The sequence below is a fragment of the Triplophysa rosa genome, linkage group LG21 (assembly GCF_024868665.1).
Source record: "Triplophysa rosa linkage group LG21, Trosa_1v2, whole genome shotgun sequence".
NCBI classification, from domain to species: Eukaryota; Metazoa; Chordata; class Actinopteri; order Cypriniformes; family Nemacheilidae; genus Triplophysa; species Triplophysa rosa.
Genome location: NC_079910.1, coordinates 19342309 through 19370225, shown reverse-complemented (window position 1 = coordinate 19370225; position 27917 = coordinate 19342309). Strand labels below are relative to the sequence as shown.

Below are 27917 nucleotides of genomic sequence, written 5' to 3'. Positions count from 1 at the left end.
AGTAAGGACGGTATGGCACAAGGTTAAATCCCTGGTGATCTAATATTAGTGGTTTCGATTCCGGGTCACGGCGTCAGGAATGTAATTTTGTGTTCAACTGATTAGCATTTCGTAACCATCTTAGAGGTTGTGGGATCGACACCCAGAAACACACATACTGATGGAATGCTGTAAATTGGATATGGCTCTTCCAAATCTGCTTCCATTTGTCTTAGTTTATCTGTTCTACAATATTTTTTCTTTCTAAAAAGCATCTTTGCAACAATGCAAAATTTTATTGTATTATACGATATTTTCTAGACGTTCATGTCTAATCATGCATTTTAATATGCGCTTCATAATACAACAGAACGGGTTCTGTAGCGCTGCCCATTTGGAGTGATTGACGTGCTTGTGGACGAATAAAAAGTCGCTCTGACGCCGGGTGGGGGTGACCTAACGGATGTGTTCAGTTCGGTTGCACATTATTTACCTCCGTTACCAGGCAGCAGGACACAGCATGGCGGTAAATCTGCTGTTATTGAACTCAAGATAGTTATCTTGAGATTTAATGCATGCTTCTTTATTAGATTAGCACTTTTTATACGTTTTGATGTCTGGATATGTATTTACATTCTCATCGGTTTGTCTCATTTGCTCAGTTTGACGTTTATGTCCCTCATTTTGGTGGATTACAGCTGATAATTGCTTTCACAATGTAACTTGCTTGCAGATACAACGTTACGGATTTAGTGCTTCTTTTACTCGGTCTTTCTCTCTGTCAGTCTGATGCCGAGGTTTGCGTTGAGTCCATATAAGCTTAAAGCTTAACTGTGAAGTGAACGCATCACAATCCATGGCCACCAAGATGTCATCGCCCAGGTAAGTTTACCGTTTGCTGTAAGGATCAAACACTGCTGAAATAGAACATGCTATTGATTTCTGAGGGTGTTTTTTGTTCAGCGATGTACGGGAAAAGATTAACAAGAAGGGGAGAGCACTAAAGGAGTCTTTTGGAAGAGTCAGAGACGATAAACAAGTATGAACACACTCTCATTACGCTGTACAGTGAAGTATTATACAGCATAATACAGTACAGTAGAATAGTTAGCATTGTATGCTACAACCATAAGGAATTCCTTTCATAAGACACATTTGCATAATGCAATTATTTGCGATACCTCAATAATTTTAATACTTCAAAAAGTGTACTGCAAAAGAAAAGCATGGTTGTTTTCGTTCATGCGTTAGTGGTGCTTTCTTGAAAGAATTTAAAACATATATAAACATTGTCATCATTTAAATTGCATTTTCATATCACATATTAGCAAGTTATCACACAGTATTGTGCAGCCCTACTAGATATATGAAATATTTGTTATACAAGATGAACTGTGGTATAATGATACACAGGCACAACAATATACACATCTGCACACTGACATCTGTAAAGGCTTGTATATGAAGGCTGTGCTGATGTGCTGTAGGCTTTGGTTTCGTCAGACTGGGGTTTGTCTAAGGAGAATGATCACACTACGGTGGAGGTTGGTTCTGTACTCACTCGTTTAGTTTCATGTAACCCTGATACTAAATCTATTCTTGCTGCATTAGTCTTTCCTTAAATGTTGCTTTTCCCTTTTGAAAAAAAAACAGAATATGCTGGGTTAGGTATGTTTTGATGCTGGTTTGACCAGTTTAAACCAGCTAAGGACCAGCACATGACCAGTTTAAACCAGCACATGACCAGCTTAAACCAGCACAAACCAGCAAACCAACATCAAAACGTACCAAACCAGCATATGCTGGTTTTTTCAACAGGGTTGTGACTCTCTTTCTGTGATGTTCCTAGATGTTACACTAAAAATGAAAGTGCTGTCATGTTTTCATGCTCGTGTCATTTCAATTCTTTGTTCACATTCACATTTATTTATTCTCAGTATGTACGTTGGGTTAATTTAATTTTCGTAAAACTCAAAATCTGAATGTCAGTGCTGCTCTTTTCCATACATTAAAAAGTAAAGGGTGGTTTGGACTGTAAAGTTAAAAAAAGCTTTGTTAAAATGTCTATATAAAGCATAGGCTGTGTTGTATTCCATAAAATTGATTTGAGAAGGGGATTGCATTTATAATCTCAAATGTAATTATAGTCAAATTTGGCAAATTGGTTACAGCATTTGCAAGAGAGCTGTCACTGTCACCGTTTTATATAAAATACACAGGATTTCAGTGAAAAATGACTTAAAATGAAAATAATTCATGGTCAAAACAACACGAGGTGGATAAATGATGGCGAAATGTTCATTTTTGGGTCAACTAGTATTCCTTGACTGCTTTTCTTTTGTGCTTCAGAACCTGCTGTATCTAGATTATTTTAACTTTAGTTTGGGTGTTTGATTTATGTATAATACGCTCTTCGAGCTGTATCTTTTCTCTTGAATATTTGATAATCTTTGTCCTTCAAACCAATTCAAAGATACTAACCAATGAGAGACGTACCGTGTTGTCATCCAACTTGACTCTTTCATCGGGGACAAGTTACACCCGATACCAGCTGTGTTTTTCCCCTTTTTTGGAAAGTTTCTGCAGATGTAAATGCCCCAGATGACAAAACTTCACTCTCCAAATACAACAGTTCAAAATAGGACAGACAGTATATGCTGTCCGTTATGGATGAAAAAACATCTGAGCGTGTATTTTATCAATGTATTGCGTAACATCATATTAGGAGATGGCAGTTGAAGAAGAGGATCCTGGCGAGACACTCAGACGTTCATTAAAGGCAAAGCACATGAAGAGAAAAAAGAAGGTTAGCACTGCAAAGATGGCAAAGACTGATTCAAAATAAAACGAAAATGATATTTGCATACTGAATAATGATTCTTTTTGCATGACATTTTTTTTTTGTGTGTCATGGCTTCTGTGTTCAGCTGTTTAAGGAAATGGTGCTGGAGTCTCCTCCAGATGAAGAGAATGAAGAGACAGCAGTGCAGGAGGAGAGAGGAGAGGGTCTACAGCGTGATGATAGTTCACCAGTGCGGTCACCTAGAGGTGAGGGATGTTTTCAAACACCAGAAAACATTTCATTCAGTTCCATTCAATTTTAATTATCTCACGCTTAATACAATGTTAAAGCAGTCTTACAGGAAGAAAAACAAAAGATAAAGGATAAAACAAGGGTAAAATATAATACAGTACATGTTACAGAAAGAGTAGGGCCATTCTAGTAAGCAATGTTAATGGAGTTTACAGAATCTTAAACTAATCTAATATTAGCAGTCTCCCGGTAAGACAGCGAATACGGCCCAGTGGTGAGGAACCCAAACTCCAATGATAAACAAATGTAGAAAAACATCGGGAGACGCCAGGCTCAGCCGGGTGGGCCAGTACTCCTCTGACGTGTTACAGCTGCACTCAGTAACTTTGAGAAAAATGACCATAAGAGTTTCTAGTAATCTGTTGACATAGAGAAAGCTCAGAACCTTTGCTTTTTTAGCTGCTGTTTTTGCACTCTGGACCATTGTATGTTAGACTTCTTCTGTCTAACTCCAGGAAGCCCCTAGTTTGCGTTGGAGAGAGACAAGCCAAGATTCAGTTGTAGAACTGAACATGGAACGTCACTCCAGTAAATAAAATGAACTCAATGTGTCTAGGGCAGGATTATGCATCGATGAGAACTGTAATAAGATTACGTCATACGTCATTCTCTCTCTCTAGATCTTCCTCCTCGTCCAGTGATAAGACCAGGCTCCAGCCAATCAGAGACCTCCATGAAACAACGTGTGGCTGAGAAGCTGAGGGCAGCCAAGGTAAGGTTCATTCAGTAATGCAGCATCAAAGGGAGAAAGTAGAAAACTTTTTCATTTCAGTATGATCATTTTTTAGTCTTGTGTCTTCACTTTAGTCTAAAACTGCTAGTCTTCTGGAGCAGGAATCCATTATTGAGCCTGTCAGCCGCCTGCAGAGTCTGCGAGACCGAGAAACCCTCACTAGATTCGACAGAGATGTAAGCAACGGCAGAGATCAATTAAAACTGGACAAAATCCCCAAATGTTCTTTATCAGCATTGTGTATGTATTGCAGCAAATATCAGGTGATCACAGAACAGTTTGTGTCTTCTTTTAGATTGATCAAGATCTGCGGGTTGATGAAGACTCGTCTTTTGCTGCCAGGTTAAAGTTTCGTGGCGCAGCCAGAAGTGCAGCCCGAGACAAAAGGGTAAAGCTCTCCATTTCTTCTACAAGGACCCTCAAAGTACCCCTTCCATCATCTCGTATTCTCTGGGCCATTTTAGGGATTTCCGCCTGAATTTGGCATACACAATTTTAAATGCCCACCATATCCACATACAGTGGTGTAAATACTAAATTTTGGTGTCATACTCATGGAAACCCCTCCAAATTTCATAAAACACTGCTGAACGTGTTAAACATTATTGTATGTGTTGTCAGTCCTATGAAAAAGACAAAAATAAAGGTGCTTTTTTTTGTTTTTCTAAAGTCTGTTTTTGAAAGTGTAGGAACCTGCAAACAATTGTTGTTGATTCCAACAGGTCTCAACAAATAGAGGAAAAATGTTTTTTTTCTCTATCATGTGGTATTCAATTATTATTCTAAAGCAACTCAAGTGTCCATTTTTGGTCATTTCCGCCTGAATTTGGGATACCCGATTTTAAACAGACCCCATAACCATATACAGTGGATTAAAAAATGGAATTTTTTTGTGTAATTTCACAGTAAACCTCTCAAAATTGCATGTAACACACATCTGAAAGTGCATGTAACAAGCGAAACTTGGTGTTGAGTTTGCTCGTGGTGTTTTGTTCCGCCTCCCCTGTTGCGCATTGCCATATCTCAGCCTCTCGGACAAATGAGGGGTCTACATAGAGGTCAGAGTCTGAGCTTCTGTTTAATATGTATCTCATGTGGATAGACAGAGGTTCAGATATTCTACTGAATTTTTAACAATCCAAGCTTTTATGTCACGTTGCTGACGCAGCACGTTGATGGGAGACATTGGAAGCGGATATTTAACTTTTAAAACCATGAAAAGAGGTAGGAATGGAATTATTTTGTAGAAAGTAATCTAACGAAAAAGATTATGTAGCATTTGTGGCTAAGTGTAATGGTGGGATGCAGTTATTAGCTTAGATATTCGATGGATGTTGTTTGTTTACAAATATCAATTTCATACATCATAATTCATTCGACTTGCATTCGATCTGTGGTAAAATATCAATAAATCCAACTGAAGATCTATATTCTGGAGAATAAGAGCTTTCATTTGATATATAACTTGAACATGTTAGACGTATTTGAGCGTTATGAAAAATGTTCATGATCATAAACATGATTTTTAAGGGGCTATGACATGGGGATATCATGAATTTCAGCCTAAATAAGTTATTTTATGTACGATAAATGCCAAAATGGTGCCCTTCTCCAGAAACTAGAGACTCTAAGCTTTCAAATGATAACACATATGATATTTAGAGTTACAGAAATACATGAAACATTAAGGGAATACTTTTATGACGTAATTTTGGACCCGCGGCCGGGTCCATAGAGTTTAAGAGAAATGTGCTCCCATTTTCCAGGACAGTTCATTTGTTTAGGACACGTTTTGAGTATATATTTTTTGGAAACTGAGCAGGCTGAGGATGGTTTACCAACTGCTGAAGAGGCGTACAACTTCTTCACCTTCAACTTTGATCCGGAGCCTCAGGATAAAAGCCGTAAGCAAAGACAATCCAGGAGAAGAGAAGCAGAGGAGGAAGGAGAGGCTGAATCTGAGAACGAAGAAGAAGAAGAGGAGGAGGAGAAGGAAGAGGTTGAAACAGAGAGAGAGTATGAAGGACAGCAGCTGGAAACCAGGGTGATTGGTTTGTTTTTAAGCAGAACCAAAGAATACAGGAACAGCAAAGACAACCAGAACATTTGAGTTTGCAATATCAATACTAATAAACGAGAAATGTAATATTCATTGACGGAAATGCAATATGAGTCATCAAGCATTGCCTCATTTTTTAGGATGAAGATGCTCCACTGGTCAGCGACGTGGAGGAGGACTTGTTTGTCATCGGCCAATCAGAACATGATTTCTTGGAAGTCAGGAGGGCGGAGTATTTGGGGTACAGCAGGCGGCTGCAGAGGGAGAGAGAGACTGTTTTTGTACCCAGCATGAGAACAGGTACAGCCAGCCAGTCCCTAAAGACTTTCCTATAAAACAGGAAATTACTTGTATAATGCGTTTTTGTGTGACAGTTCCTGCGTCTGGTAAGTTGCCTGAGAATGTGCGTCCTCGCTACCTGGAGGAGGAGGGGCTATATGTGGGGGAGAGGCCATCTGTGTCCCTGACCAATCGGAACATTCTGGAGAACCGCATCCTGAAGCAGGCTGAGGTAATAATATCATTACTATCACTTCCACTGATATAAGGGCTGTTTAGGAAATAAACCAGACTTTGGAGACTTGTGCAGGCATAACATAAACTTGTGTCCATGCCAGATTTAGGGAATGCAAGATATTGACAATGTCCCATTTTTTGTATACATTTAAGACGCTTTTATCCAATGCGATTTACATTGCATTATACTATACATTAGTTTCTAAGTATGTGCAATCCCTGGGATCGTACCCATGACCTTGGTGTTGCTAACGCCACGCTCTAACCACTGAGCTACAGGAAAGCAACACAATACAAGTATAACACAAGAAAAATGTTGTCAAAAACTAGTAAAAGTGGTCCAAGACTTTATTTTCTTCTAAATATAAATGTTGTGATGTCTGCTGTAGGGCAGGGAGTGGTTTGGAGATGATGGCCGTATTATGGCTCTGCCTGATCCGATCAAAGAGTCTTCCTCCAGACCGCCTCTCTTCCACCTGGAGGATGAGCTGGATCCAGCTCTGCACACTGTTTACAGAAAGGTGAGGATGTTCTTTTTTCAGACCAGGGAGAATCTCACAGTTACCCAAATGTTAAAAAGTTGAGAGCTTTTTAAAATGACAATATTTAATCTGATTGGCTGAGAGAGAGTGCAGGTTTTTATTAGTCCGCTGGGAAACAGTGTTGGCTGAATTTACAGTACACTGCAGAGATGTGAAGTTTTGGCACACATTAGATTTTTTGCATCTGATTACATATAATAGAGACTGATCAGAATGTCCACAACCCTGTAGACAGAGCAATGCTGCCTAAATTATTCTACATCATGCTCTCAGTGGATTGCAAAACCAAAAGATCTCATGCTGTTGTTTAATGGGTGCGCACGGATCTGTTGAGTAATTCAGTTTCATCATAGATTTGTCTCCTGTTGGACTTAATTATCAGTCCTGCATGCTCAAAAATTTGCACGGAGACGTTCTCCAAAATTAAACAGAAGTTTTATTATCAGATGTAAAAAGGGTAACAAAGCTTTGGGTTGTCAGTCACTCTCCACACTCTCTCAAAAGCCAACAACCCAGATTATTCAAAAAACACACATATTTATTCAGTATTTGACGTCGTTCTCATCTTCTGACTCCTCCTTTTTCTCTGTGGAGTATTGCTCCTTAGCAACCAATCACCTTGAACCAGTTTATCTGACTCCATCCTTCTTTGTTAGTTCCTGTAAAACAACATCTCTCACAACACATGTTTTACATCCTGTGGTCAGTCGCTAGTTTTGGGGAATGTTCCCTAGAGACAGTTTCTTTTTGGGGAGTGTTCCCTAGAGACAGTTTCTTGTGGCCGGACAACATACCAACATTCTTAACATTCTTTTAGTAAAAAGAAAACACTCAATCATCTAATGCTTTTAATTATGTAGCGTTGTTTCTTAATCCTATGATTCATTAAAACACATCACAACTCATGATTATACTTAAAACAAATGCAGTGGATTGATTCATAACATTTCTTTTCTGTGTGACTCTTTGTGTGTGTGTGTGTGTTGACTTAGTTAAATTTATGGTTCCAACCCCCACTTATCCTGTCTCACTCCGCTTGCCACAGTAACTTTTCACTGAGTAAAATAGCTAGCACATGATAAAAGCACACAGCTTAATGATTTAATGAAAGAAAACACTTATTGATTATATTGATAATTAAATCATACTTTTAACTGAAAAATATTTCCACACTCCCCATACTGCTCAAGATTAAACATAAGTCCGGATGTAACATTGTTCTTTAGGTACAGATACATTTCATATATAAACATAAATATGCAATTTGAACTCTCTGCTGTTATAGCTCACATTCCAATTGTGGCACATCCACAATTACATAAATAAAAAGACATGACCAGATTTAAAGTAGATTTGCATATAAGTGTAGGCATAGATTAAAGTTCTCCGTTGCTAAAACGGATATCCGTTAATTGCAGGGAATATTAATTGCAGCGTGTCGGTTAAAGGAATATGAAACTTGAGTCAGAATATTTTTTTTTCACTTAAATCCATATTTAGGTCAGATGACCCAATGTGTTCAGATTTAGATGATCAGATGCAAAAAACATGTTGGATCGCAGATTGGTTTTGATCAGATTTATGAAAACAATAAAACAGGTTGAAAAATCCCTTAGACATACAGGACATTGATGGAGGGTCACATTGGTTATGGGTTATTCGTTTTCTTGTTTTGGTTCTGTGGTTGTTCTCTTTTACAGGTAAATTGGATGCACCTGATGCTGATCTGGAGTGGTGTATTTGAGAGGCACCGGATCCCTGTGAAGGGTTCTCTTGGCGAGCTGGCCTGGACCTTTTCTTTTGCATATTCTTTTCGGTTTACGTTTTGTTCTGGTCCATTCCATTCCATTATGTTGTGTTTGTGTTATCTATTCGTGTATATTTTGGTTCTTTCTCTTTATGGAGCAGCTTATATTGAATAAACATTCAATATTTTGTACTTAAACCTTTGGGTTATTGTGGTTTTCTTGACGAGAAATGTAACACATGACAGACCAGAAAATCATGGAGACTGGGGTACTTTTGGCGTAAACAACCACTTAATACTGTAGAAACCACACCAAGAAGCCTAAAGCCCGGTTCTGACCGCCAGCGACACCCAGTGACAAAGCGACAGTGAACATTGGCAACAGGAAGTGGGCGTGTCTGGCGACTCGATAAAGTTGAGATTTGCTCAACTTTATGCAAATGATGAGCGACTTTTGGGAGCGACTACCAATAGGAGTACAGCAGCGCAGCTCACGTCAGCCGTCTCTCGTCTGTTACTGCAGAGTTTGTTTATAAATGTTTCTAGGACAACCAGAGCTAGGAACGCCTTCTAACGACCTCATTGCAAGAGACTGGCGACACAGACACTGGCGTTCTGAACGCAGCTTAACAACAACATAATGCCCTAGCAACCACACAGTACCTGCATGAACATCTAAATCTCCAAATTGAGAGACAATCAGATTGAAGTTATTAGAGGTAGGACAGATGAACACAAGTCACTTTCATATTGAATGTAAAAACAGATTTGAAAGTGCACTGAATCAGATACAACAAAATCCGAACTCTGGCAAACGTTTGTACGTTACCAAAGTTTAAAAAAACCTTTTCAGCGCTAGTCTGGCCCTAAACCTTCTCATGAAACTTTTGATTTCCCGGCTGTTGAATATCGAAGTGATAAAATATGTTCTTATTTTGCCTGTTTTTGTTGTTTTGAAAAGTCCTTATGCTGTAATGACAAGTGCCTGGTAAAGTCTAAGTGTCAAAAGCTGTGGGAACCATGTAATTCTCAATCTTCATGTCGTAAAACGCACCAGGACGTTCCACTCCACACTGTCCAGTTCTAAAATGCAATCCTGCAATGTGTACAAATTCTCCGTGGCCATTTCCGGCTCACAGTCTTTTGCCAGGCAATATGAAGCTGATGAGAGGTGTGAGAACAGAGATCTCTTCCAGATGTGTGGTGATGTCACAGGCTAAGCAGAGAACATGGGCGTGTCACGCATAACTGAAAACAAAACAGCATCCATGCAGCCATGTGTGTTGAATTCAGTAAGACAGACTTAAAACGTAACTGCTGCTTTCACATAAACCCAATAATCAAATAAGCTAACACTGTGAGTTATTCTAGCACTCAGAGACGAATGGAACTGATTGATGCTGCTTTTCTGGTTATTACCGATTTTGACAAAAGAGAGCAAGTAAAAAGAAACCAACATGAAAATGAGGAACATCGGGTCGACTTCAGGAGCGTTTGGCCAATGACCAGTGAGAAAATGAACTGAGTTCGGATACACAATCGTCATTACAGTGCCAGTGTTGAGTGCATTCCTCAACTGAACCATTCAACCCTGTTTTCTATTGCAAGAAAAATTATCTTTAATTACTGAGAATGAATAAGTAACCAAAAAAAGCCTTTGGTGCTAGCCCCTTGCTAGCTAAATCTACAGTCCTGTTATGTGTTATGTACCATTTTGTTTCAGTAATATTATGTATAATATTTTTGGTAACAGAGTTGGAAAGATTGCAAAGCTTATAACAAGTATATACAAGAAATATTAAATCATATGATAATAGTGAATACTGTACAATATAATATTAAATGTGAACACAGTAAATGACATTTTGATCTACTCTCTTCCAGGCTTTGAAGTCTAAGCATGCGAATCGCTACATTGCGGCAATGGGTGATCCCCAAACGGACTACCAGCTGGACGTGGATGTATCTGGTCTCATTTTCTCCCATCACCCTCTTTTCAGCCGTGAGCATGTGCTGGGAGCCCGTCTTGCCCAGCTGTATGATCAACACCTGACTGGAAAGCAAAAGAAGCTCACACATCTTCTGACCGATAAGGTTACAATTGATGTCAAAACCAAGCTTCCTGTTCTCAGCTTTCTGAGACTCATTCTGAATGTGCGTGTGTTATATCTTTAGCTGAATGGCTTGAGGAACACGATTCGTAACATGCTGGAGCTGCACAGGGGAGAGGCTCTGAGTCAGGTGACCCAGCACAGGATAGCCGAGTACAAACAGGAAGTGAGGTAAAGCAGTTTATTGTCACATCACCAACAGCATAAGTAGTGTACAAATAACAGTACACATTATAAACACTATACACAATTAATGAACACAAGATACAAATAATACACACAATACTGATGAATAATATGCTATTAAGGTGTTAGCAGAGTATTTTAAAAGTTATGTTGGTGTTATTTTTGTTTTTATTTTATTGTAGTTACATTATTACTTTGAATGATCTTTCATTTCTTTATTTTCAGTTTTTATAATAATTTTTGTTATGCGATTTTGTCTTTTTTTATATTGCTATATAAATGTGTTTAAATGTGTTTTAGCTTCGTTTTTATTTCAGTCAATCATTTTAGTGCCTCAACTGAAACTTATTTTACTTTATTGCTAAGCAAATATTTCTCATGTTCATTTAGTTGAAGTTTTTATTATAATATTTAGGCCTATGTTTTATTTGTTTTATATTAACCGAGATGTTTTAATAGTTGTAGTTTAAGTGATAGTTCATCCAAAAATGAAAATTCTGTCATTATTTATTCACCCTCTTTTAATTTCAAAGCTGTATGACTTTCTTTCTTCCGCAGAACACAAAAGAAGATATTTTGAAGAAAGTTGGTAACCAAACAGCACTGGACCCCATTCACTTCTATTGTATGGACACAAAACCAGTGCGGGTGAATGGGGTCCAGTTAAATGGAATATCTTCTTTTGTATTCTACGGAAGACAAAGGGCACCAAATTAGTAGTTTTGCCCTAAATATATGTTACTGCCTTTTTAAAGGCTTTTAGAGGTTTTGTTTTTCATTTAATGTGACCGTTGATTTACCACATACAGACACACTCGCCATCTGCGTGATGTGGAGCAAGAGAAGGACAGGGCTCTCCTTAAAAACATCATCAGAGTGTGGAAGGAGCTCAAAACCCTCAGAGACTTTCAGAGATTTACCAACACACCTTACAAACTCTTTATCAGGAGGTAGGGCTGCTGGTGTATGCATTTCTATGTGTGTGTGTGTGTGTGTGTCTCATTTCGTGAGTATATCAACCTTAAACTTTGACAGGGAGATGGTTGACATGGATCAGGACGAGCTGGAGTTCAACAATGAGATTGTGATGGAAGTTTCAGAACTGCGGGCGGAAGCTGAGGAAGACTATCAGAGGAAGATGAGCGAGTACAGGAGACGACACGAAGATTGGAAATCCTGGAGGAGAAAACAGGTACCCCAGATATAAACACTGTCTGAGATGGCTGTTTCTAGATCAGTGTTACCTTACAGCTCATGCTGTATCTTGCATTTACACTGACAGAGATTACAGCGCTAAGAGTTGCCGTTCTGTGATTATACTCAGCAATAAAGCATTTAGTAAACTCTGAATATGTTTCAAATTGATTCAGCTTTAAATGAACGTGTTATACTTTTTTCAGTAGTAGTAAATGTGTTTTTTTTTCAGAAAGCCCTCAAGAAAAAACAGAAAAAGAAACGACAGCAGGAGGATGAAGATGAGGATGAAGAGAGTGAGGAAGAGCTGGGTGAGGAGCCCGAGAAGCACGACTCTCCAGAGAAACCGGACATGACCGCTGTTGAAGAACAGGTACGGGAGAAAGCCACCAGGATTCGCAGGAAACCCGGAGAACCGGTTCTGATCCCAGAACTCACGGTGTCAGGGCCCGTCACCCCCAATGAACAGTGTCCACGGTGAATAAACACACAACACACACACGAAAACATAGCTCGTACCTTCACATGGTGACTAAATAGGGATCATGTAGAACAGAAGAAACTGGTTTCATTGCATTAAGTTAAAGCAACACTAGAGAGTTTTTCGACCTTAAAATAATCTCTCTAAAATTATTTTAGTGGTAAAACAACTCTTAACTGGACGGATTTTACTGCCTCTGCTACCTAAGCAGCCCGCTATTGGCTGAAATCACACTTGTAACTTTGGTGTGCGGGTAGGTTGACAAGCCCCGCCCATCACCTGCTTTACGGCATACGTCACATTTTACTCGTAGCCTGTGTGAAGTTAGCCAACAGCTAACAATAAGATGAAACGATCTAGTTCAACGCAAGTCTGCAAACCATCACCATGGCAGAGCCAGCAAAAAAAAAACAATGAGGAAAAGAGAGAGAGTGATCGGACACAAGCCTGAACACGAATCAATATTATCTGGCGGACTTACACTCGGTGGCGCGAGCTGCAAGAGGCAACGGGTTGCAGCGGATGGAGACCTAGCCATCCTGCTACTGGATTTGAAAGTCTTATATATACATTTTTTCTTACTGTCCTGTACTTTTGAACGTATTAGAAATTTGGCTGTGCTCAGGTTGTTTATTGGCGCACTAACGTTACTGGTTCACAATTTATAACCGTAAGGTAGACTAGAGATAATGTTGCCGGGTCTCAATAGCTTACATAGCATGATCATGCCTCGTAACGAATTTAGTGTTTTGCTTGTAAACGATGACTACCAAACTACAATAAATGTTTTGGTCAAAAGTTGCTGATTCCTAAGTTCATGCACGTAGACTAATGTTATCGGTATCTAAAGTTACTATGCTAGGCACTATTCCCATAGTGAGTTGAGTGTAAGTTAGTGATTGCACATTTTACACAAAGCACAACGCCTGGTCGCAAGTGTGTTTCCGAATATATAACTAGAGAAAATTATTTTCGTTGGTTACTAAACACATTCACGTCCATGCGTTGTGTTTTGGGTGACTGCAAATGTAGCTAACATTAGCTGCTATGTAGCTAGCACGCTATGCGCTAACGACTAACAACCAGCTGCTACCTCAGAATCTAGTTTGAGCTATTAGTATAGCCCAGTAGTATACCCCGCGGGAGCCAAAATAGTGCTTTAGTACAGTTTATTAAGTGACATGATGTAACAGCAATTTCTACTAAATCAACAAATTCAACTGCATTGCGCTGCCCACGGGAAAGCTTATATAGCGACAGTATTTACGACACTGATAGCAGATCAATTGTGCTTATCAACCACATGGGGGAACCATAAGCAAAAGTTATCTAGAGCTGCTTTAAATATATGTATATGTATTTTGTTAAAAAGTAGTGCTTCCAAAGGCATGCATTACTAGTAGGGATGTAACAAAATCAAAATCTCACTGTACGGTAAAACCTCGATATAAAGTCCAGGGTCCGATATTTATTGCAATATTTAAAATGATGACTTGGAAACGTGCCATAAGCGCATCCTCTTTTCTTTATCCACTAATCATAACTGTTGCTTAGAGGTATGAGATGGGTCAAATGACCTAAAAATCCCTTTTATAAAATAAAATATTGCTTCAGATGGACACATCTATTATTTTTTATTATATGGCTGGTTGGAATGCTTGATTCTGATTGGCCAGTCGCAACATTTTCAGGTTCGTTATTCCCAGATAACAACCGCTAAAAACTAATAACACACGGTAACCCAGATGCAGCAAATCATTTTGACAGGTTTTTTTTGACAAATGAAATATAAATATGTCATTATATTTACAAATGATTAAACTAAATTGCCTGTTCGTGACATTTGAACGGACGTTTCTTACTTTAAAACCGAAAGTAAACGGCTTTTCCTCGCAGAAGGTCTGCATTTGGTAAAAATGAGCTAATAAAAATTTCTAATTCACATTTCACGTCCAGTTTTTTCTCATGTGGCAAGTAGCTGTGTAATAAGCAGGATAATGTACAAGCCGCCGGCTGTTATCGCGAAATGAGCTCCTTCAGTGTGATACAAGACCACACTGTCGGGGCTTATTTCTGCGATCTCGGAGGGTCTTGTATCACACTGAAGGGGCTTATTTCGCGATAACAACTGGCTGCCTGTACATTATCCCTTACTTCTAACATTCTCTATGTTACGCCCAGAAGACCTATTGTTTCACACAGTCATGTGACCACGATAATATTGAGACAATTTTGCTATTTTTTTATAATTTTGCGATAATGCGATATCGATGATATTGTTACATCCCTAATCACTAGTGATCAAAAGAAACTCCTAAAAAAATAAAACTTCTGTGCATGCAGGTTGTTAAAAGGTACCCCAATTATAAAATACTTACGGTGTGGTTTATTTAATTAACACTGCCATTAGCTATATAAATGTAACATAAAACAATGGAGACTTTTATAAACTTCAAAACAATCCTTTCACCCCAGAGTGCATAAGGCAAAGTAACGCTCCAGTATTTCGTTGTTCTTGTAGTGCTGAGTTTGCTCGTAGAGAGGACGTGGCCAAGCGTTCCCTCTTCATCAAAGTCCTCTACAACGATAAAGAAGTTTCCAGAACGGACAGTCGAACCCTCAATATGGATTTTAGGGTTCACTTTGGTCAAATCTTTAACCTAAAGATAGTAAACTGGCCAGAAAGCATCAAACTGCAGGTATGAGTTTTATTTACACTTAACCGCAAGTAAGATGTGTGTAACTATAAACATCATGTAGTCATTTCCATGTGTGATTTTTTTTTCCCTCCAGATATTCGAGAGTGTCGGCTCATCTTCCTCCCAGCTGGCCGAGGTGTGTGTCCCAGTTCCAGAATCTTCTGTCCTGACCGGCAGCGCGCCATCTGAGGAGATGGAGTTTAGCAGCAACCAGAGAGTCACATTTAACCATGAGGGTGTTGGAAGTGGTAAACACATACATGTGCACACACATCTAATCATCACATCAAATTCGTTCAGCATTCTCAGACTCATTTTGGCCAAATCTGATCTTGTCCGCGGTAGGTGTGCCGTTTTCTTTCGAAGCTGACGGCACTAACATGCAAACCCTGCTGACCTCAGGGAAGCTCTCCTGCTGCGTCTCTTGGGCCGTTGGCATGAACGACGTCCCTCTCGCTCCCCCATCCAATCATCCTGTAGGGGGCGTGTACAGGTCAGAGAGCCATGCAGAGATTCCACACTTCATCCATTCAATGTTCACTTCATCCATTCAATCGATTCAACATGTCTTTCTCTCCATTAGTGGTCTCATGCAGATGGACGCTATCGCATGTATCGGGGCATCTAGTTTGAACGACATGAAGAAATTGGGAAAGTGGGCGGCCGAGTCTCGCCTTGACCCCAATGACCCCAACAACGCCTCCATTATGCAGCTGCTCTCGGTACCTTTCCCAAAATGCTCCGCACTGTACTTGACCTCTCTGCTGGTGTAACTCTCGTTCTGTCTTTTAAGGTGGTGAGTGGCGGGGAGATGGCAGTTCCTGAGTACTTCCGTCTGGAGCAGCTTCAGGAAGAGTTTAATTTCCTGTCGGATGAGGAGCTCCAGCGTTCCCGTCGCTTCCGTCTGCTGATGCTGAGGAGTCAGGAGGTGCCCGAGTTCAGGCACTTTAAATGCGTCCCCTCCGTGGAGCGTGAGATTTCTGAGAAAGTGTTCCAGGTGAGATCACCCAAAGCGATTTACAGAAAAATGATACCTGAACTAATGAAGTTCACAATACTTTTTAACTTATTTCCAGTGCTGGAAAGGGCCGAGATTCTCTTAGGGGACTCTAGTTGGGGGGATATTTTGGATTCTTAATAAATGAAATTTGCATACCGTTGGAGGCTGTTTTGTGGATAAAAGATGAAAATTCTCTACGTTTAGAGTCATTTTAGGAGTCCCCTCTTAAAACTCAGTCCCTGGACTCCATCCCCCGGTGTTCCCCTTTTTCCAGCCCTGTTCTTATCTCAGACAAGTGAATTTTTCTGTGATCTAACTGACAGAGGGGAATTGAGTTTATCTTTATTTGATTTATTTGGCCGAATGCAAGAACATTAATCAGAAAGAATGACATTCATGCAGATGGAAAAATTGAAGAAAACAGACACTGTTGCCAAATTTATGAGAATAGACCAGTGGTTCTCAAACTTTTTTGTTGTTTGTTTGTTGTGTGCATCACTTTGTGCCCCCCCCCAAATAAAGACTGATAATCTTAAACTTAACATTTTTACTAAACCAAACAGATATTCAGTTATACAATGCTGGAACATCAATTCTTTTGGTTGGTGGTCTTATTTTTTATGTTTGATTGCATAAAATCTATGATAAATTACTATATTTCATAAAATGCCACAAAATCTGTGCCCCCCTGGATCCATCTCGGGGGCCCCCAGTTTGAGAACGTGTGGCCCCTATTTTTTTTTTCAGAGATTGAAAAATTCTGTTTTCTTGAAGTTGCATTATTATGACTATGATTAGTATTTGTAGTCATGAGAATTCATCATCTGTGCTTAACTTTTTTTAATTTGCGAAATGTTAAGAAAAAGGTTGTTAAAGTCCCAGTGAAATAAAAAATGACAATTCTTATTTTTTCATGAAATATTGCAGCGTTTATAGTAAATAGCTTATCAATGGGGGTCATTCTCTTTTTAAAATGCATGTTCCCTCATAATCTTCAGTTAAAATCTGAAAATGCACTTCTGCCCTGAAATGACTATCCATCTGAAATGACGTAAAAAACGGCTTGGCCGGAGCATCCGTTAACTCCTCCCCTTCGACTGTCATTCTGCTGCCGGTTTCATTTCAAAATCAATGCAACAGCTGTTCTTAAACATCCAATTAATTCGCAGAGAAAAACGCAAGCCTTGCCCCCAAATTTTCCCCTTTGAATTTCCCTTTTCCGAGATCATACTTGGAAATGTGTCAGAATACGGAAGTAAAAACGATTGCCGGTTCCCGGGGACTTTAAGGTCAATTTTAAAAGTAGGAACTTTTAAGCCCTTCTAGAGCTGTAAAAAACGCTCTGAAAGTGATTCCAACACTATTTTTCCTTTCTATTATTATTTTTATAGTTCTCAGGTCATTTTAATAGTCAATTATAATACGAGTATTTGTGTTGCAGGAATATGAGAGGAGGATAAAGGAAGGAGAGATCATTGATACAAAGGATCACATCGATGCACATCGAGCTCTCGTTGCCAGATATCTTCAGAGAGTGAGTGACACACATTATTCTGTTTCACCTTTTCTTCTCTCATCTCGTCTTCATGTGAGTTCTTTTTAATGAACTCTCTGTCTTTCTTCCTCAATCTCTGTCTTAGGTGCGAGAGTCCGTCATTAATCGATTCCTTATAGCGAAGCATCATTTTATCCTGTCTGATGTGGTTTCAGAGGATGAGGTCCCCAGTATCGGGTAAACGGCTCTCTTCCTAAATCATCTCATATACTTCTGCAATCTTTTAATACTAAAGTCATACTGAAGCTTTTAATCATCTTAAATTCCTTAGCTGACTCTCCCACATGCCTACTTATGATGAGAGCAATGTGTTATGCATGTGACAAAAAAGGGCTTCCGTTTTTGAAAGACAACATACTTTGAAGGATTTCTGTGAATTAAAATGCACAAACCAGAAGCAGTAATACCCAACAAATAGTTCTTATATTTTCATGTGACCATTTATGAGGAATATGGACCGTTATGGATGTGACAATTCTGAAAGCGGCACAACCTTGAAGAAACTATAGAAAATCATTCTTTAAAAAAATGCTTTAAAAACTTTAAGAGAGACCTCACATGGGTATTTAAACCACCAAATATTGACGACTGAGCTATCAATATGGTGAAACCCTTAAAATCTTTATTTTTTCATGGTTATGTTTGACTTTTGCATGGAATTGCCCTTGACAGTTCTCATCTTTTATTTCTCTTTTTGTTTCTCTTATTTTTGTATATTCAGTGGTGCAGGTTCTGGGTATGTTTTCAGTACTTTTTTTGTTCTTTTAAGTCCTGCGTAAACCTTTATTTTCCTTGTGTATCTGCCCTCTGATCTGTGTGTTCGTGAGATGTCATTCTTTGTAGAGTTAATATGTTAGACTTGTCCCCGTGTGTGTGTGTGTGTGTGTGTGTGTGTGTGTGTGTGTGTGTGTGTGTGTGTGTGTGTGCGTGTGCGTGCGTGTGTTTGTGTGTTGATCTGTTGTAAGGTGAGTAACTGTGTCATATTGTATGTGTAAAGCAACAGTAATTTCATTATGTATAGACACTGTTTATTGTAAGAAATTTAAAGAAAAAGTCAAAGCAGCAATATGTTTTTGGGTAAAACAAACAAAAATCAGTTATTGAACAAGTACATTAAAAATCTATATTAAAAACCTTACCTTTTTTGCTGGAATTGTATGTAATTTTCAGTTTTATCTTTCAAAACATAGATGGCAATATAGATGCAAAAGTCACAGGTTGCAGCTTTAACATGTAATTTTTAAAATTAAAGAGTGAGTTATTGAAAATTTATATTTAACATAAGTGGCAGAAATTTGTAAAGACTTATACAGCTAAATTTTCTAAAGAGGTCATCAAATCTTAAGAAGCCAATTATTACAAATTATTTACGGTCATGTTAATGCCTGAGGCAGATTTTAATTATTTGGAAAGTTCACTTACGATTAAAAAATGTGTATTTTTTTCCTTAAAGGGATAGTTCAACCAAAATTGTAAATGCTGTCATCATTTCTTCTCCCTCATGTTTTTCAAAATCTGTAAATGAATCTTTCTTCTGTGGAACACAAAAGAAGATATTTTGGGATGTTTCAGTGGTTTTGTGTTCATACAGTGGAAGCCAGTGTTGTTTGGTTAACAGCGTTCTTCAGTTATGTTTGGGTGCACTGTACCTTTAAGTAACCAAACTAATACACAAAAGTTAAATAACAAATAGAACAACAGAAATTAAATGTTTACAACGAAGTTACGTGTTTATTATTTCGTTTTTAGTTATACGTTTTTGTCAGTGTGTGTTTGTGTTGTTTGTTCAAGTTAGACATTGACAGAAGTTAAGCAAATTAATTGTTGATATAGCTAAAACAGTCCTGTCTCAATGTCAAATCGCAAAATATCCCTCATCAATCCTCCAATGCATTGTGGGTACATTCACACTGACTCTCATCTCAATCTTTTTTTAGGGTTTTGGGCTTGAACCTGTTTAAACTGGCTGAACCCAAGCGGCCCCTGAAGCCTCTCAGGAAAGAGAGGAAGAAGGTGACCGCTCAGAACCTCTCAGATGGAGACATCAAACTCCTGGTGAACATCATCAGAGGATACGACATCCCCATCCGCAGACCTTATACCAGGTTCCAACACATCTAGACATTCATTTCTTACCCTAAGGCTTAGGCTGTCACCACTGGTTATTGTTTAGATTGATTAGAGCCGGTCTAAACTTATACTTAACCTATTGTCTGTACTGCTCTCCATTTTTATCTTTGTGTTGTCAGTAAACCCCCAGTGTCTGCAAGGTCAGCACGACCCTTCACAGAGCAATTTACAGCACCTGTGTCATCCCAGACACCTGTACAGGGCAGTGATTGGCCCCTCGGACAGGTAACACACCTTCGTACAGTGAAAAACAGAAGAAAAGTCAATAATAATAATGACAAGAGGCAGTAGCAAAAAAAATAAAAAAGCAAATGCAAAAATATCATGTAAAAAAAGCTGAAATGATTGAGAGCCGTGTGTATGTGTGTGTTGTGTAGCCTCTGATCAGGCCTTTTGTGGAGGTGTCTTTCCAGCGTTCAGTTCTCCAGACATCTACTGCTGAGGGTCCAAACCCCTGCTGGAATGAAGAGATTGTATTGCCATTTAGGTAAGTGTAGATCATCTCAGAAAACCAGTTATCATGTCTAAACACTCAAAATAAACACAAGGGAAAATATAGCTGTAAGCAGAAATTACGGGGTCAAGCCCTACAAAGGCACAAGAGGAAACACATGTTCATGTCTGATCAAATGCAAATCAAATGCAAAATCATTTGTAAAAGCACTAGAAACACAACATAATTGCCTATGGCTTTCGACCACTAGGTGGCGCTGTCGTCAAATTAATATGAGGTGAACAACATGTTCTACTGATGTTGTGTTCAAAGTTTTGTGTCAATAAGTATTGCGAAGATATAGCCATATGACCCTTAGGCATGCTCTATGGCAGTGGTTCTCAAACTGTGGTACGCGTACTACTGGTGGTACTTGAAGAGACACTGGTGGTACGTGACACGACAGAAAATTAAAAACTAAATACTAAATATTTTAATTTACCTTACGTGTTTTAAATACAGTTTCAAGTGTTTAATACATGATCGATAAATACGGAATACATCTCAGTCTATGTGCAATATAGTTGTATGAATTATTGTTTATTTATCATTGGTCGATGTAACTCAGGCACGTGACAGGCAGCTCAAATACAGAGCGGGAGCAGACAGGCGCTGGTGATCTCACTCTCTCTCTCTTCCGATGAGCTGCGTGTAAATTAAGCTTCTTATGTATTTCTGCACTTGAACCGCTGTTTAAAGCTGTTGTTAATGTTGTAAAGCGCTAATTCAACACGCGTCTGCATAATACTCGATATTAAATCAATGAAGCGCACGTTGTGATTTAGTTTTGACGAGCCGCTGCAGTAAAGTGTAAGTCTCTGTTTGTTATATACAGCTGTTCTCTTGATGTTTAAGTAAACGTATATTTATTTATCTTCTGTGTTAAATATTCTTTCCACATTGTTTGTCTTTAATATAAGTTTAAACTTTCTGCAAGTCCCCACAAAGTTAATAAATTCCCCATAAAAGTCATTTACAGAGCCCTGATTACTTATGTGCACTACAGAAAGTGTTTTGTGTCCACTATTACTGCTGACTAACTTGAAAAACATGTTCTTTAGTTTGAAAACAGCTAGTAAATAAAAAGTATTTATATTATTAATAATACATTAGAATCGGAGGACGAGGTGTAATGATAAAGATTCACAGCTCTACTATTAATTTAAGTGTTTATTCATATGATTTTCTATGGCGGTCATTAGGTGGTACTTGGAACAACTTATTTTATTAAAGGTGGTACTTGATCTGAAAAGTTTGAGAACCACTGCTCTATGGCATGCGGTTCTATGACCCTATGGGTCTTGACCCCTAAAAATAAACACATTACATGGGGACAGGGCTAATCCAGTGTTGGCTGGAATTTGAGGTTTCCATGGTGCTGCTTAAAAATAATTTCTGTCAGATTTGCCTGAGATGTATTTGCAATCGGCATTACTCTCAATTCTTCTGCTGTTTTGGGCATCTTGTTTTGTTGTGCTTTATTTCACAGTTTGTACACTTATAGTACAGTGTACTTACCCAACAAATGTTTGTCTTCAAATGAATTTAATTGGATGCTTCAATACGTTTTTATTTTATTTTATATTGTTTTTACACTGTTTACAATGTTAAACTTTCATCTCAGTGCTCCAAATGGAGACTACTGCTCCACCAGTCTGCAGTCGTTCAAAGATGAGGTCTTCATTAACCTCTTCGATGAACTTCTCTATGATGTAGTGGAGGTGAGGAACATTTAGATGTTCAACTTCTTAATTCTCCACAGTGTTTCATTTAGAGTAATTCCGCTCCAATGCAATGTAATATACTGTTTCTGTTTTCAGGATGAGAGAGAGAGAGGAAACACTATTCACACTCGGATAGAGAGACACTGGCTCGGTTCTATCAAGATTCCCTTTAGCACCATCTACCTGCAATCTCGGGCAAGAGACTTTAGTTTTCACACAAACCTTCAGATTGGATTTTTGTCTTTTTTAATGCAACTAATCCTCAAATTATTAATCGAGAACAAATGTGTGCTCTATACAACTGATTGGATAATTAAACCTTATTGTCTGGTCGATGGTGGAAATAAATCTGATTGGTTATGATGTTGTGTGTTTAGATTGATGGAACGTTTAAGGTGTCCACACCTCCAGTTCTGCTTGGATACAGTAAGGAGAGGAGTTTGGGCAGTGATGGTGGTTATGATGCTATCCGCAGTCTGAGTGATGGAACCTTCCTCAGCCTCTTCATCACCATTGAACCCCAGCTGGTGCCTGGAGAAACCATCAGAGAGAAGGTGCATGAGCCAAATCATGTTTTCATTTTTTTTAACTACATTTTACATGATTAAGTTTTGTTAAAATATTCTTTTTTTCATATCCTTTTTTGCTGCTTGTAATAGATGAAGGAAGTAAAGGTAACAGAATGGCAGTGGATGTGAATGTCGTGTTCCAGGTTGAATAGAGTTCAGCAGAAGTAACTATTCGTCACTGTCATTCTAACCTCGGATGTCCAAATTCGCTCTTTTTCAGAAAATAAAAAAAAATACTGGACCTTTCAAATGATTAAACACTGTGTTCTTAAAGTTGCCAAGCACTTTTTAATAGTTTTCATTGGTACTATATTTCCAAAACCCAGCGACACAAATAAAGGGTGACAAATAATAATGATTTAAAGCAAAAAATAAAAATCACAAAATAAGGAGATATTTTAGGTTTTTGAAACCTAAAAAGGTTTTAGAAGGATGGCAGCGAAGTATCAATCCCAGTATTTCTCTCAATAGAAAAAAATGTAAATTTAACAAAAACATAATCCAGACCATAGATCATTCGCATAGAAACAAATGTAAATCTCCAAACCTTTGTTTTTTGCAAACTGATGTAATTTTGTTTAATAATCGACAGCATGTGATCTACATAGAGCTCAACTTGTATTGAACCTGGAACTTTACTTTAAGTGTTTGTGGCGTTCTGAATAGAGCAGTGTGTTACTACAAATAAAATACGTATTCTCGATCTTATTATTATCTACAGCTCAGTGCAAATGTTTTGTTGAATGACCTTTAACCTCTGACCGTCTCCATTAGTTTGACAGTCAGGAGTTGGAGCGCTTGCTGACGGCTTGTGAGGTCTTTGAAAAAGAGGCCGGTCGTTGTTTCTCCGACCGACCCTGTCTCACCACCGTCATCGACATGAACGGCAAAACCGTCTTCGTCACGCGATTCATTCGACCTCTGAACCCTCCGCAGAAGCTGCTGGATGCTTTTCCAAACAGCCCTCAGGATACTATGGTACATCCACACGCTCAATTTTTAATCTCATGGCAGGAAATTCCCAGTATACAACAATGCATGTAACAGAGAGTGTTTCTATTCAAACCAACCTAAACCAAACGGCTTAGTTTAAATAAAAAGGAAATACACCAGGAAAGTATCCCAACAAAGTGATGCATCAAGCAATAGTTCACGCTAAAAGTAGAATAATGGAAGGATTTTGGACCAGTGAGAATTAAGTACAGGTGGAGCATGACATGACATAAGAGTTTCTGTCGAAGTCAGCTCAGAAAGTCAGAAGTGACCATTTTATTTGTCTGTAGTTTGGTTTCTGTAGTTGTCATGTAGCCCAACCCACACTAAAATCTCATTGGTTTAAAATCCTGGTGCACATAGCTTTGTATTAAACAATAGATTTCCTCTATATATATATATATATATATCAAAATATTTTGCTTTTTGTGTGGACAAGTGTTAAATGAACCAACATGCAGGTTGAGTTCTTTTTTTATTATAAGAACAATGCACAACATGACATCTGTTAAGTAACTTGAACATATACAAGACATTGTTATTTTGTAAAATTTTACAAACCCATTCAAACAAAGTAAAAAGAAACCATAAACACACATAACCATAAAAAAGAACAAATAAATAAAAGAAAAAAGGAAAAAAATTACATGCTATTTTTATATTATTAATAATTTTAAGTGATTTAATGAAATGTTCAACTTCACGTAAGAATTCGATAAAAGTAGGATTTTTTAAGGAATCTTTGTGCAAATACAGTAGTAAAATGTTGCCGTACGAATTGGGCTGTTTAAGATTTGAAATACAGAAATAATAAATCCACATAATAAATAATAATAAATCCACATGATCTCTTATTGATTGTTGTTATTCTGCTCATCTCTCTCTCTCTCTCTCTCTCTCTCTCTCTCTCTCTCTCTCTCTCTCTCTCCTCTCTCTCTCTCTCTCTCTCTCTCTCTCTCTCTCTCTCTCTCTCTCTCTCTCTCTCTCTCTCTCTCTCTCTCTCTCTCTCCCCCTCCTCAGGAGTTAGTCGCGCGTTATGTGTCACTCATCCCCTCTCTTCCAGACAGCGTGTCTTTTGCCAGAGTCTGTGATTTATGGAGCACATGCGATGCGAGTACACATTCTTTTCTCCCGGCCTTTGCTTTCTATGGATCCGTGAGATTTTATTTGGATTCATATTTTGTTTTTGGTGTTTTCAGCAATTTCTGACGCTGCTGGCAGGAGATGAGGAGGAGCACGCTGTATTACTCTGCAACTACTTCCTGTTTATGGGGAAGAAGGCGTGGCTTATCATAGGCACAGCCATTCCTGAGGTGAGTGACCAGTGTTTAAACAAGCAAAGCTGCTTTATTCTTTCCGTTAGTGTTTGTTTTGTGTGTTGGTTTATATGTGCCTGGTTTTGTGTCTGTTGTTTAGGGCCCTACAGTGTATGTGTTGACGTATGAACAGAGCCGCTATCTAATCTGGAATCCCAGTACTGGTCAACACTATGGACAATATGACATATTCTGCCCCCTACAGACCATCGGCTGCCTCATCAACACAGATAATGTTAGTAAACACACTCTGCCTCTTGAGATTCATGACTGAAGAAAGTCCTTTTTTTGTATGATTATGTGATGTTGTATATTTATTTCTCTCTAAAAAGGTTTGGTTTAATATGCAGCCATATGCTGCACCAGTAAGAATGAGTTTTGACGTGTCTAGGCCAAAACTCTGGAAACCATTTTTCTCACGAGCGTTCCCCGATCCCGGCCTTTCCAGTGTGCAGGTGAGAACTACTCGAACCAATGACAGCTCTTTTATTGTACAGAATTACCCTTCACACTGGTACTGAACTTCACTTTCTGAAATAAAGGCTTGTCTACAGTGCTTTTTCCATTTGGGCCAAATTCCGTTTTAAATGTTGCGTTTTCAGCCGGAGTCTCTGGTGTACAGACGGACAGACAGGGCAGCTGCTGTCGAGTTACAGGACAGGTTAGCATATTTTTGTGCTTTCCAGTAGGTCACGTAAAGATTTATATGCCTCTGCTTACATTGATCTTCACAGACATTCATGTCTCGGCTGATGTACTGCAGGATAGAGAAGATTTTGAGGGAGAAGATCATGGAATGGCGTCCGCGTCACCCCACGCGCTGGAACCGGTATTGCATCTCTACGCTGCGGCAGTTTTTGCCTAAACTGGAGCTGAGCGGAGGACAGGAAGTGGCTGAGGAACATCGTCTTGAGCTGCAAAGCCTTCTAGGAGAATACAGGGTAAGTGCTCCAAACAGAAATCCCAATTACGCTCCACGTGAACAACCTGACATGCATCTTAACATCATCTGTTTATTTTTTGGTTCCATTTCAGATATCTGGGTTTCCACTGCATCTGCCTTTCTCAGAGATTCGGCCAATTATTGAAGCCGTTCACAGTACAGGGGTCCATAAGGTGGAAGCCCCAAATGCAGAGTTTGCCCTGGCGGTCTATGTACATCCGTACCCCAGTAATGTGCTGGCGGTTTGGGTGTACATCGCCTCTCTGGTCTGTGCACACTAGATCAAAATGTATGAATTCAAAATGTTTGAGCATTTTTTATGTACATTTAATGTATTATTTTTTTAATGGTTTTTATTTAAAATACATTTTTGTGCATTTTAATGGTACTTTTCTATGATTGTATAAATTTGAATATTTTAGATATTTTGTTGTCTTTTTTTAATTGTGCTAAATTGAGAGCAAGAAAAGGAATTATGACTGATGTTTGTAAATGTAGCTTTGTGAAATTCCTTTTATTTTTAAGTAGATCCATACATACAAATAAATGAAAACCTGTTATTGTTTAAGCTTAAAACCAAACGGTTTTTCACAATAATATTGCTAGACAATAAAATATGTTTTGCATGTGAATTACAGTAGTGACTCTCAGTCCTGAGAGACTTGAACACACAACAGAGACAGAGATGTTATCACTCTGTCTTACTGATATGTTTGTCTGGCTCAGACAGGCAGAAACAAATCTATCAGACATCTGTCAGCAGCTGTAAACTCTTGTTTGCTTTGGGTCTTGTGTTGGACTTGTCGGGTCTTGCAGGTGTTATTTCATTGTTGATATCAATATGTTGATTTTAGACAGCTGTCCTTTGACTTTGGTCTACTCTAGTGGAATGGTCAAACATCCTTAAAGGGACAGTTCACTCAAAAATGAAAATTCTGTCATCATTTCCCCACCCGTAAACTGTTCCAAATCTGTACACATTTCTTTGTTCTGCTAAACACAAAGGAGGATATTTGAGAAGAATTAGTAGTTAATTCTTAATAAGAAATAATAAGTAACCAAATATATACATACAATAAATATTCAATGAAATTTGATTTATGTAGCGCTTTTCACAATGTTCACTGTTTCAAAGCAGCTTTACATACATCACAACACATTATACATTATAAAAATAAAATATATAAATGAATAAATAAAATAAAGACGGTATAGTGTATTGAAATACATGCTATTATTGCATGTTTTTCTCTATGCCAGTAGTTCTCAAACTGGGGGCCCCCGAGATGGATCCAGGGGGTCACAGATTTTGTGGCATTTTATGAAATATAGAAATTGATCATAGATTTTATGCAATCAAAGGGGGCCTTGTAGAACCACTGCTCTATGCAATGTACATTGATGAAACCTAACTGAAATAAATATGTTCGATTGTTAGAAATTGTAAATCGGTCTATTGAAGTACATGCTATTTAATTGAAGTATATTAATTTAAATACATAAAATAAAAAAATTCACACAATATGCCCATGTATTGTGGTATAATGCTGATTTTATTATGTATTTCAGATTTACATTTCCTAAAAAAAAAAAAAAACTAAACTAAATGTACTTTTTCTGAAGAAAGCTGTCATCTGCTCAAGCACTGCATTGCTACATTGTGGGTAGCCAGATTGGTTGAGTTTGGTTTATATGATGTTGCCAAGCAGTTGTTTTCCTGTTGAAGCAGCTTTTATTGACAAAATATCTTAAGAGCATTACTCAAATCTTTAAGCGTCCCTATGAGCAATATACAGTAATACTGGTGATGGTTGTCTTAGCATTACATTGTGAATTAGTGTAATGCAAGTACT

General features: G+C 38.4%; 1 protein-coding gene across 9 annotated transcripts; it reads left to right on the top strand.

Moving 5' to 3' along the window:
- Positions 1-426: 426 nt before the first annotated feature.
- Positions 427-27578, top strand: cc2d2a (coiled-coil and C2 domain containing 2A). 9 transcript variants are annotated; one of them, XM_057319209.1, is made up of 41 exons: positions 427-505; positions 713-861; positions 943-1018; positions 1467-1523; positions 2705-2785; positions 2907-3027; positions 3694-3785; positions 3908-3982; positions 4102-4194; positions 5629-5850; positions 6006-6165; positions 6240-6376; positions 6771-6902; positions 10555-10764; positions 10846-10952; positions 11777-11917; positions 12003-12159; positions 12394-12638; positions 15164-15341; positions 15436-15589; positions 15687-15834; positions 15925-16063; positions 16135-16338; positions 17783-17875; positions 17982-18073; positions 18618-18632; positions 19834-20001; positions 20146-20251; positions 20404-20513; positions 22144-22240; positions 22340-22438; positions 22621-22797; positions 22903-22917; positions 23587-23790; positions 24826-24915; positions 25005-25118; positions 25222-25356; positions 25454-25576; positions 25724-25782; positions 25885-26062; positions 26157-27578. In XM_057319209.1, exons 2-41 carry the CDS (start codon positions 836-838, stop codon positions 26343-26345), a joined length of 5019 nt encoding a protein of 1672 aa, XP_057175192.1. In that variant the 5' UTR covers positions 427-505; positions 713-835; the 3' UTR covers positions 26346-27578. The 9 variants fall into 9 exon arrangements, 8 of the variants coding, with proteins under 8 accessions (XP_057175192.1, XP_057175188.1, XP_057175194.1 ...); XM_057319205.1 differs by having other exon boundaries at positions 3881-3982; XM_057319206.1 differs by lacking the exon at positions 427-505 and adding an exon at positions 516-622 and having other exon boundaries at positions 3881-3982.
- The last annotated feature ends 339 nt before the right edge of the window (positions 27579-27917 follow it).